General features: G+C 43.0%; 2 protein-coding genes across 6 annotated transcripts; both read right to left on the bottom strand.

The window, feature by feature from the left end:
* Positions 1-97: 97 nt before the first annotated feature.
* On the bottom strand, positions 98-2,950 carry LOC116192594 (cytochrome P450 71A9-like). 4 transcript variants are annotated; one of them, XM_031521180.1, is made up of 4 exons: positions 2,817-2,950; positions 2,100-2,782; positions 1,026-1,846; positions 98-883 (listed from the first exon to the last, which is right to left on the bottom strand). In XM_031521180.1, exons 2-4 carry the CDS (start codon positions 2,146-2,148, stop codon positions 245-247), a joined length of 1,509 nt encoding a protein of 502 aa, XP_031377040.1. In that variant the 5' UTR covers positions 2,149-2,782; positions 2,817-2,950; the 3' UTR covers positions 98-244. The 4 variants fall into 4 exon arrangements, with proteins under 4 accessions (XP_031377040.1, XP_031377041.1, XP_031377042.1 ...); XM_031521181.1 differs by lacking the exons at positions 2,100-2,782; positions 2,817-2,950 and having other exon boundaries at positions 1,026-1,365; positions 1,438-2,062; XM_031521182.1 differs by lacking the exons at positions 2,100-2,782; positions 2,817-2,950 and having other exon boundaries at positions 1,026-1,353; positions 1,438-2,062.
* Positions 2,951-2,996: 46 nt separating this feature from the next.
* On the bottom strand, positions 2,997-8,743 carry LOC116192592 (auxin response factor 5). Of its 2 annotated transcripts, XM_031521177.1 has the most exons (14): positions 7,972-8,735; positions 7,623-7,735; positions 7,006-7,104; positions 6,861-6,917; positions 6,621-6,773; positions 6,429-6,513; positions 5,945-6,035; positions 5,639-5,803; positions 5,413-5,535; positions 5,248-5,323; positions 5,043-5,166; positions 3,731-4,950; positions 3,456-3,646; positions 2,997-3,372 (listed from the first exon to the last, which is right to left on the bottom strand). In XM_031521177.1, the coding sequence occupies exons 1-14, from the start codon at positions 8,075-8,077 to the stop codon at positions 3,255-3,257; spliced, it is 2,721 nt and encodes a 906-aa protein (XP_031377037.1). In that variant the 5' UTR covers positions 8,078-8,735; the 3' UTR covers positions 2,997-3,254. The 2 variants fall into 2 exon arrangements, with proteins under 2 accessions (XP_031377037.1, XP_031377035.1); XM_031521175.1 differs by having other exon boundaries at positions 6,621-6,917; positions 7,972-8,743.
* Positions 8,744-10,428: the final 1,685 nt, after the last annotated feature.

Below are 10,428 nucleotides of genomic sequence, written 5' to 3'. Positions count from 1 at the left end.
CTTGCAGGAGGTGTGGATTTTGTTCTCGTATTATGCTGGAGAAGAGTTACGAGCGGTCTAATTGCTAAGATAACTACCTATTGACATGCATAGGGACTTAGGGAATGACCATTCAATCAAATCTCAAAAGTGTTGCGGACCCGTCTAGAATCATCAAGCAGCATTAACCGAGCATGACAACTTCTGCTAATGCAAAGCCAAAGTTCCTGTCAACAAAATCACATCATGGGGATGATGCTGTTCACTACGATGGCTCCTGTTCGATCGAGTAATGAGCTTTCATCTTTGGCAGGAGGCATAGATCAGTCTTCCTGTGGGTAGTAGTCCCAGGAGCAGCTTCTGTATCCACTGCCTCTCCCTCCATTCCTTGGGGAAGTTCCCAGTCGAAGGAGTTCGCCAAGTTAGCAAGTGCTAATTCCACTACATGGCTTGCTAAGAGCACACCAGGGCAGCCTCTTCTTCCACTCCCAAATGGGATCAGCCCAAAGTCCTGTCCCTTGAAGTCCACGGAGCTGTCCATGAACCTCTCCGGAAAGAACGCTTCCGGGTCCGACCCCCAGTACTCGGGGTCCATTCCAATCGCAAACGCGTTGAAGAGAACCCGGGACTTGGGTTTGATGTTGTAACAGTCGATAGTGCAGTGACTGGCTGTCTGCCGTGGAAGTAGCAGCGGAACAGGAGGATACAGTCTCAGGGTCTCCTTGACCACTGCAGTGAGGTAAGGGAGGCTCGGGAGGTCGTCCTCGGATATGAAATCCTTGTGCCCGAAAAGGGCCCTTGTTTCCTCTTGGAGTCTGGTCATAACTCCAGGATGATTCCTTAATGCTGTCATCGCCCATTCCAAGGTTGCTGCATTTGTGTCTGTTCCCCCTATGAATATGTTCTGAATAACAAAGAAAGAAGAGGACGTTTTGATTATTATACGTTACAAACCTCGATATTTTATTTATCAGTTCGACTTAATTCTGGTTATACTTTCAGCTACTGATGCTCTGTGAGAAAACGTAGTCAGATAGTGTGCGTACCATGATGATTGCTTTGATGCGATCAGTGGTGATATCAAGCGAGGATGACTTATTGTCCTGTCTCAGTTGCAGTAAGAAGTCGATTATGTCTTGTTCCTCGGAACCGGCCCTGTCCCGAGTGAGGTGCTCTTTGATTATCGTCTCGTAGAATGAATCCAACTCCCCAAAAACTCTCTGTATGCGAGAGGGAAGTCCTGTGAAGTGATCGATCATACCGCCAACCACAGGGAAATAGTCTTCAAAAGAGAGGCTAGCAAGGAGGGCTAGGGCCTCATGGAGGAGCCAATAGAAATCGGCATTCGTGAACTTTCTCGAGGTGTAGTCTTTTCTGAACGCGATCCTAGAGATGATCGTGCTTGTCAGGGAGAGAAAACTTTTGCTCAAGTTTATTGCTTTCGAGGATGACGCGTACCTCGAGATGTCCATAATCATCTTTGAAACCTCGTCCTCTCGAATGGACTGAGATGATTGGACCCTTTTGGGGCTGAAGACGTGAAGGACATAGAGCCTCCTCATTTCCCTCCAGTATTTGTCGGGATAGCTCGTGAAGGCCACATCAAGGCCGTTATAAGACAGTTTTTGCATCACTCTGGGCTGGGGACGAGCGGAGAATTCAGGGTCGTGGTTTTTTATAATCTCCCTTGCCATTCTTGCCGATGAAACCACTTGGAATGGGATGCTCCCGATCTTCAACGACATGAGGGGTCCATAAGTCTTGGAGAGCTTCCATAGGGAACGGTGCACTGCGGAGCAGTCGAGCTGGTGGAGGTTCCCGATCACCGGAAGGCAGGGCGGGCCTGGCGGCAAATCCTTGGCTTGGCCTATGGGTTTCAGAAGGAAGATAAAGAGAAGTAACAGAAAGAAGAATACAAGGAGTGAAAGGAGCCACATGATCTCTACTTCTCAAGGAGGTCCTGGAGTTTCGAACTAGCTCTGTATCTTATGCTCTGTCGAATTCGGAGAGACTTCAGATGAATCAGATATGTTATCGAGTGAATTATTGAGCGAAGTTTCGCAGCTATTTATAGCAAGGTATGGTTTTTCAGGATTTTTAAAATAGGCTAGACGACTTACCAAGCGGCGTGCAGGATAAGAATATAATACTGAATGCACATATCTTCATGTTAAAGTCGGTCTCTAGGAGGGCTCTGATAGTTCGATCACCATAAAAGCATAACTATCCATAGCGCTTCAATATCAAGGCGAAACGGGACTTGACGCTTATGATCATCGTAATCTGGAACAAACTTCATCTGTCATGCGTTCATTCTCGCCGCGTACATCAAGGAGATTTTCCAAGCAAGAGAAAGACAAGGGAGCCAATTTTCCAGGTGTGGTCTGTCTGCAGTAGTACAGGATAGGCATGGCCCAGAGCGGGGAGGGGAGCTGAATTGCGGTTGAAGGTTTTATCTGCTGAGAAATGAACTCAAAAACCTACGGTCTAGTTCGAGAAAGTCGTCGTTGCACAGGCTAAGGGTGTTCTCAAATTCTGGGCAACTCTTCGAGGATTCTCGGGAATTCCTCAACAGCATCCCTGTTAAAGAACTGAATAAAACCTTCTATTAAGCACATAGATCAATCCGGCCTAGACATTCCATTAGCCCGTATTATGCCGGTTACGGTTCATCGAATGCCCTCAGAGAGTTGCTGACCGAAAGGCGAAAATCGACTCAGGCCCATGATTGCAGAAGAGAAGAAACTGATGAGCTTACTCTGCCGATAAAAAAGCCCGTGGAAGCTCGAGCCTTAATGCAAACCTCTTCCAATTTCATGAAGTCGGGTAATGCAAACCTCTTCCAATTTCATGAAGTCGGGTTACGGGACGGGCAACTGCTTTTGGAAGTGAATTGTATTCCATCTGCAGTGGTAAAATCCATGTTCTCATCTCATATTTTCGAATTACATCGAGATATGGAACAATCTACATCGAGCAAAGTAAGGCAACACTTGAGAAATTTTGAGCTAACCATATATTGAGAATCATCCAATCGATAACTACTTTCATTCATTTGCTAAGTTTCACAACCTGCAGAAATGAATCTACAACATTCATACGGATTACATGGGACCACAATTCTTCTGCTGTACCCAAGCCAATGTGCCTTCCCTGATCCTGTCTTGCCCCTTGATCATTGCGACTTAACGTGAAGACAGTCACTAGAGGTTGAGAATCTTCAATACCATGTTCGGCCTCGTTTTCAATCTCATATACTATTTCATGTGGCAATATTAAATATTAATTCCATGTGCCGTAGCGCTGTTAAGAAGCTTCATCCCCTCTTCGCTCATCTGCTGTACTTCTGCAGGGGAGAGAATCCGGATGCAGCGGACGCAGCCCACAAACTCCCTGTACGAGCAAAAATGGCATGAATCTTCATCAGAACCTCAAGAAGAGGAATCAAATATAATATTTCAGAGGCAGGAACTCACTCCCAAGGGTCATCTCCGACAAGAAGAACATCATTTTCGTAGTCGACATAGACCAGCTTCCACCCCGATCCCCTTGGATCATTCAGCAGCCCCTCGAGCCCAAACATGCACTCTATTGCAGATAACAGCTCCTCATAGTTCTTGAAGTTTGTGACATCGATCGACCTTCCAACTGATCCCGCCTTCTGAACCTGCTCAATAAAGTTGTAATCAGTAAGACATATATTGCTGGCAATACTTTCACCTGGGTGATTGTCCTAAATTTCAACATGCACCTTGGTGTAAGTGCGCATAGGTGGAGGAGGAGCAACTTGCTGCCACGAGCAACTGTTCTTCAGAATATTGCTATCGTCAAAGTCCACATTGCTCGAGGACGTGACTCCGGAATTATCTGGGAAGTCATGCCGAGAAATTGGCTTAGTATCCACAAGACTTGCGGAGGTGATCTGGGACTGAACATCCTGACTGGAACTAAACGTTCCGATCATGCAATCTGAAGGATTCTGGAACCTGGCATCCTTCATACCGCAAAACTCATCCAGAATGGCACTTGACACAGAGGGATCAACCACAGAGCTACCTCCATTGAAACAACTATAGATCCCACTCTGATTATTGCTCTCATCCGATAAATCCCTGACACTGACAGAATTAGATATGCAGCAGAGGTTTGCTGGATCTTGTTCTGGAAGTGGAGTCAGCTGGTCCACCTGGGATAAGTACCGAAAGTTGCCACTTGGGTCCCACATCTCAGGACCCATAGAAGGTAGGATCTGCGAAATGGGGTCCATAAAGCTTGATGATGGATCTTGCATACCGAGGACAGGTAATGTGCCCTGCGGTCTCATAAGTCCAGCTAAGGATTGGGCCATGGCAGGGTTTAAAATCCATTCATCTGCAGTTATCAGCGCAGATGATCCCTGCAGGCCATTTGGATCAGTATGCAGTGCATCAATTGGTTGCAGTGCAGGCGATGAAGTTGGTTGTAACACGACCGGAGCTTGGTTCTGATTAGGGATATTCAACGGGCTTATATGGTTGTTGTGCTGATTGCAGAGGCCTGTCGGTACATTCCCCTCATTACTCTCTCCCACTGGAGGCGCCTGGTTCAATGGGGCCGGGCCGATCTTGTTGTCAGGATCCAACTTGGACTTCTCAGCCTCTGATGCTTGGTTTTCAGCTTTGGCCAGAGATTCGGCCTTTACCGTTGCATCTACTTCTGGGGATGAGCTTATTGCTCTAGATTGGTCTTGTTTCTGATTTACTGTCTCCGATCTGGTGTTATTTAACTCTTGTAGAGGGACTACTATCTTTGAATCAGCATCTCGAGGAATAGGAGGGAAACAAGCCATCTGAGGAGGTTTCATCATCATTTTCATCAGCTGTTCCGAACATAGGTTTGAGACTGAAGGATACGGAAGTACCGTCCCGCTTCCATTCTCAGGAAACTGCATTAGAGGTCTCTTTATCAGATTCCCCCATTCAGTTTCTGCAGCTGAAATCATGGAAGTGATTTAAGCTTTTTTCAATGAAGTGAAATAATCACAAAAATAAAGGGCCATATACAGTCAAGGGAAACAAATGTACCCAAGAATGGCCGTTTGAGACCCGAAGTCAGAGAAGGAAAGATGAAGAGACTCTCAGGTGTCTCTATTTCCCATGGACTGACTCGATTCTGCTTGTCAACACACCCTGGTTCATCCCATTCTACCTGTTTGATTGTTCAAGCGAATCCATTAATCACTAAACAAGTAAAGGAATATTCATCATATATAACTGCAAGATATCATACCTGAAGATTACGCCACTTAGACCCTGGCCACCTTAGCGGGTCCAAGTCACTGATACCAATGATCGTACCCATGTATCTAAAGAAGATTTTAAAGAGCACAAAGGGATGTCAGAGTAGTAATCAAACATGTAAGAGAGGTTGAAATCCTTCATAGAATTAGATTACCGGCGCTTTCCTGACTCTTCAGTCTCGAACATCATTCCAAACCTCATGCCAACTGAAATCCTGGTCCCATATATGGCTTTTCGGTACTTGGCCAATGGAACAACAAACTCTGAAGGGCATGCCCTGAAGAAAGCAGAAAAGAAAAAGCAAAATCAAGCACGATCTTTATTTGTTAAAAAAAAAAGGGACATAAAAAGAAGAAAAAAATATCCAAGTAAGGACAAACCTTGGATTGTAGAAAATGGTGAACGAGCTTCGATTTGCAGCAGCATGTGCGGCAGCAGCAAGGATCCCAATGTGCATGCTATCAGCAGATAAAACTGATGAAGGTAATGTTGCTTGCTGCCGATTTGCTCGCCTCACACCTACTAGTAATTGTGACTTTTCGTCCCTAATGGAAGGATTAGATGCAATGTGATTCCAGTAAAAGACATTAATTCACCACTATCAAGTCTCTCGTGTTCAGAAGACTATTTGCTTATATCAGATGAGTAAAAGGTGAAAGGTGAACATTGACAGAGCAGATCTGTACCTAATAAACAGAACAGAATCGCCTGCTTTGAGCCGTTTTGCACCAACAAACAAACTCCAGCCAGTCGTAAGAAGGTGTCGTTTTGGCTGCCCTGTGAAGACAGTAACAGGATAATTTCAATACAGCAGAACCAATGTTTTCGATGCAAAAAGCGACTTTAAGGTAAAATGAAAGACTCCAAAGGAAGATATATTGCAGATGAAGAACCAAGTAAATCAGCCAGCTTTCTATTTCTCAAAATCGAGAAATAAGGGGGCCAACATAAATTGCGACCTTCTTTTTTCGGGGATATGTAAAAAGAGAAAATCATTATAAAGCACCAAGAATGTTCAATCATGTACAAATCAACAAAAGGAAGTGTTTTTCTTGCTGAATACAACATAGCTAACAGATCCATGAGAGAATATACCCCCTATTTGTCACAGCCTGTTAACCAAAAGCTCAAAAAAGATATAATCTACACTAGCAAAGAAATGATTCTCACCACGGTAGATATGTCGAAAAGTCCAGGTATTGTCATGCAAGTCTCGCACAACAAGTTCTTGAGTTGGTGGCTGCATTGTGTAGTCCTGAAATAGATGCAGATAAGAAGTAAATAAACATACCTATAGAGCTTCTTTCATCTTCGTAATACAACAAGATGCAGCTTCTGAAAGCACGGAAGCATCGCACTCACCAATGGAGGGAAGAGCTTCTCTGCTGCCCTTCGGGGCACTGAGAAGCCACCATGTGTGCTAGTGTCACTTGCAGTCAGGGTCTTGCAGAAGAACTCACTCGGGTGTTTGCTGGGCTTTAGTCCAAAGTCGGGAACAGGAAATACATCCTTTTCCTGACGCAAAAATGGAAACAAACTCAAATCTTTCATTGCTCTTGCATTTGCTGAGACTTGAGAGCAAGACAGGGGATTTTCACTTACTGAAGTCACGGGTTGAAGGCTCATCTGGGCGTAGATTTCATCGGTCTCTTTGTCTGCCTGCAAAACAGAGAACACCTTCAGTAAACTCCAACAAATAATAATTTTCCATGAGATGGAAGCAGCAGTAATAGGAGAAGGGATGTACATGGAGTGTCACATTGTGAACTTGGCACATCAACTGAGATGGGAGATTCGGATAATTGGGAATCTGTGAGGTAGCAGATCTTCTCGTCGAAACTGCAACCTGCACGAACTTACGTTATATCTCAAAAATCCCAACAGCGAAAGAGAGAACTGAGCCAAACCACAAAAAAATAGTCTGTCCTATCCATAAAATTTGTTTTGAGTTATCATACAGCAATATCTCTCTGCAGAACTCGAACATTACCCAATGATACATTTAGGTAGATCTAATCAGGATTGAACAAAAATAATAGACATGTGCATTCCTACTTAAAATTGCATCTGAAGTCTCTTTTTTAATGTTTTTCAGAATGCAAAGAAAAGTTCCAGCCTTTTTCATTTACGACAGCTTCATTGGAGAACGCAACACGGCCCATGCTCTTGATTAAATGAACATCAACATTTTCCATTCCAAACTGAACACAACCTTCCTTTCCCCAGCGGTACGGCTTCATTATTCTGTTTCTCTACACAAGAATGGCCATGAAACATAAACCCTCCTCATACGGACAACAAAGAGAATGCCAGACAATTAACCAGTCGTCCTGACGGAGTGGGAAGAGAGCAATAAAGACAAACCTGTTCGCTATGGCCCTGGGGGAAGTAATAGACTAGACTGCCCAGCTGAGGCAAGCTCACAAGAGGACCGGCGCATGCGTGCCATAACTCCGAGTTAATAGACTTCCTTGACCCTGAAAAAAAGAGTTGTTCTTTTTTTTTAATAAGATTTGGAAACACGATCATGTTGATTATCAAAAGTTCTTCCCCTAACGCTGGCGGTTGAGATTGATAAAAATCCAAAATTTCAAGAAGGGTCCTTCTTTTTTTGCTGAATATTCAAGAAGGGTCCTTCAAATGAGCTCAACAATGAAGCTCTGGTGCTGTTTGCAAGTTCAATCTGCAGAAACAGAGCAAGGAAGAAGAGTACCAGATTGCTCCTGCATTTCCTTCAGCAGCTTCATTTCTTCAAGCAGAGTAGAGGGCTGCTGCGGCTGAAGAGTTTTGATCTTCCCCTCGACGGTGGTACCCATCATTGGAGCTGGACAAAGCCCCAAGAACGAGCTCCTCTCGGAACTAGTCCCTTACTTCTTCACCATCCACCAAAAACAGAGGACGAAGAGGAGGAGGAGGAGGAGGTGGTGGTGGTGGAGAATAATAACATTTCACGTTCATGGGATCTCAGCTTACAGCTGAGTAAAGACGAGACATTGGAGCAGAGGTGGGGAAGAGAGCGGGACGAGGAGGGGGCATAAGAAGAATCAATCAAAGGGGAACAAAGCCTGCAAAAAGAGGGAGAGAGGGAGAGGAGTTCCTCCTTGGCTATCTAGTGTGGGGCTGAGGGAGAAGAAACCAAGCACGCGGCCCAAAGCTTTTTTTTTTTTTGATCGAGCGATGGATATGTATTGCTATGATCTAAGGTTGCTTGGTTTTATCTCCATGCATTTTCATGGAAAGAAACCGACCTTTCGATGAAAGAACGAACCCCCACATAAACACTCATCATCATCATTGATCCCTCTCTCTCTCTCTCTCTCTCTCTCTCCCCTGTCACAGTTTTGCTTGAAACTGGGAAGGAGTGGGAGGTGCATGCTCTCTTATCCCGCTGCCATCTATGGCGATTCCGTTGCAGCTTTGGACTGTGATGATGGGAGAAAAATACCCAAAAACAAAAAAGAGAAAAAACTTTAAAAAAATAAAAATAAATGCGTATTATAAAGTGGGAAAATTCAGAGCAATGCCATCAGAACACGAAAGCTCTCCCCCCCCCCGCAGTACAGAGAAAGAAACAGAGGAGTTTCTCCCTTTTCTTTTCTTTTTCCTTTTCTTTACTTTATGATAAATACCAAAGTAGAGAAGGAAACAGAGATGGAGAGAAAAGGGGATGGAAAAAGAGATCAATGGGGTAAGGGAGGAAGAGATTTTTCAAATAAAGCGATGGGAGTGGGACAGTGTCTTGCAATACAAAACCATTTTTTTGAGGAAGAAAGGTAATGCCAAGGGTGTCGGAATTTAGCACGTGGTTTATATATTCGTGCTTTTCGGCCAAAAAGATTTTCTTGATAGACTACGAATTTTTAGGAAGAGACAATAATCTATTACATTTATGAAAAAAAGTTCGATACGCGATCTTATAATCTTGACTAAGAGTCGAGAAAAGACCGGAGACCTTACTCGAATTAATGCGCACTAATGCGGTGGAAAAATCTGTTCGGAGTCATCGAAATGCAAATCTATGTGATTTGACGCGGTGAAAAAAAAAATCAAAAACAAAATTGCCCGATGTTTATATTTTTGATAGGCACAAATTAGTGATGTATCGTGAAATATTATTCGTACTCAATTGAAAAATTGAAATTATAGATCACTTTCGCGGAAAGAAACACACATGAAGCACGTTTCCTAGTTGTGTTCTTTCGGGTGTAAGTGGCACAATTCTTACTGAATCAACTGCATGAAAAAACAAAATTTGTTGAAGCGAAAACGTCCAAAGGATCGTTCAACGCATTGTATGTCAGCCTGATAACTTTTGAACATTTAAGGTGTATACGTTGGTCTAATATATAATTATTGTTTTTACTCGTTCTTTTAATAATCCCAATAAGAAAAACAAATTGCATCAATTTTCCCCATTGGTTCTTCTCTTCTACAGTGTGCGAATTAAAATGAAAATAAAGGTTAAACTTAAAACATTACCTCAATTATGAAGAGTTTTTTTTCATTTTTCCGTTGGTTCTTTTATATTATGAAGAGTTGAATCAATGGTAATGGTAATGGCTCTCTTTTTTCTTTGGCTTAAAAATATTACGAGGTCAACATGTCTCAATTAATTCAGTTCAAATTCGGTCAACTATAAAACTCTCTCAGTTAATGATTTTCTCCATTTACAAGACTCGAGTCAAAACCTTATTTAAAAATAATAAGTGTCAAACTGTTTGAATTATTTTATTTTAAAAGATAATGTATCTTTCTTTTTCTTTGGCTAAAATCAAATATAAATAATGTAGCCTTTAAATTACTTTTATATTTTTCGGTGATAATCTTCCAGCTTTCTTCGAATTTCCGCTTTCACCTGATCATTTATGGCAACTCCTTTAATTTTTTTGATTAATTAATTGTTCTTTTAATAATAATATTATTTTTGTTCTATAGAATAGAAAGTGTTAAAGGAAAAGGAAAGACTTCTTTTTGTGCGTTTGCTTCTGATATTTTTGACCTTATTGTCACGCTTGAGCTACACGACAAAAATGCAGATCGGAGGTTGTGCTCGATACCGTAGGCGCCACGTGTCAGCCTAGTTCATCTCAGCGCCGTTCCCTCGGTTCCACGTCCCCTCCAGCTCCACTTGCTTTGCTTCAACTTGCCCTAATTTGTGGTCGGCGAATAA

The sequence above is a fragment of the Punica granatum genome, chromosome 1, assembly GCF_007655135.1.
Source record: "Punica granatum isolate Tunisia-2019 chromosome 1, ASM765513v2, whole genome shotgun sequence".
Lineage (NCBI taxonomy): Eukaryota > Viridiplantae > Streptophyta > Magnoliopsida > Myrtales > Lythraceae > Punica > Punica granatum.
Note: the sequence above shows the minus strand (reverse complement) of the source record. Positions and strands in the feature narration are given on the sequence as shown.

Excerpts from the sequence above, each read along its gene's own strand:
- LOC116192594 (XM_031521179.1), bottom strand. The coding sequence starts at position 1,916 with ATGTGGCTCCTTTCACTCCTTGTATTCTTCTTTCTGTTACTTCTCTTT. Across the intron at positions 884-1,025 it reads GCATCAAAGCAATCATCATG|AACATATTCATAGGGGGAAC; the intron begins GTACGCACACTA and ends TTTGTTATTCAG.
- LOC116192592 (XM_031521175.1), bottom strand. The coding sequence starts at position 8,077 with ATGATGGGTACCACCGTCGAGGGGAAGATCAAAACTCTTCAGCCGCAG. Across the intron at positions 6,918-7,005 it reads TTCACAATGTGACACTCCAT|GCAGACAAAGAGACCGATGA; the intron begins GTACATCCCTTC and ends TCTGTTTTGCAG. Across the intron at positions 5,804-5,944 it reads GATTCTGTTCTGTTTATTAG|GGACGAAAAGTCACAATTAC; the intron begins GTACAGATCTGC and ends TCCTTCCATTAG.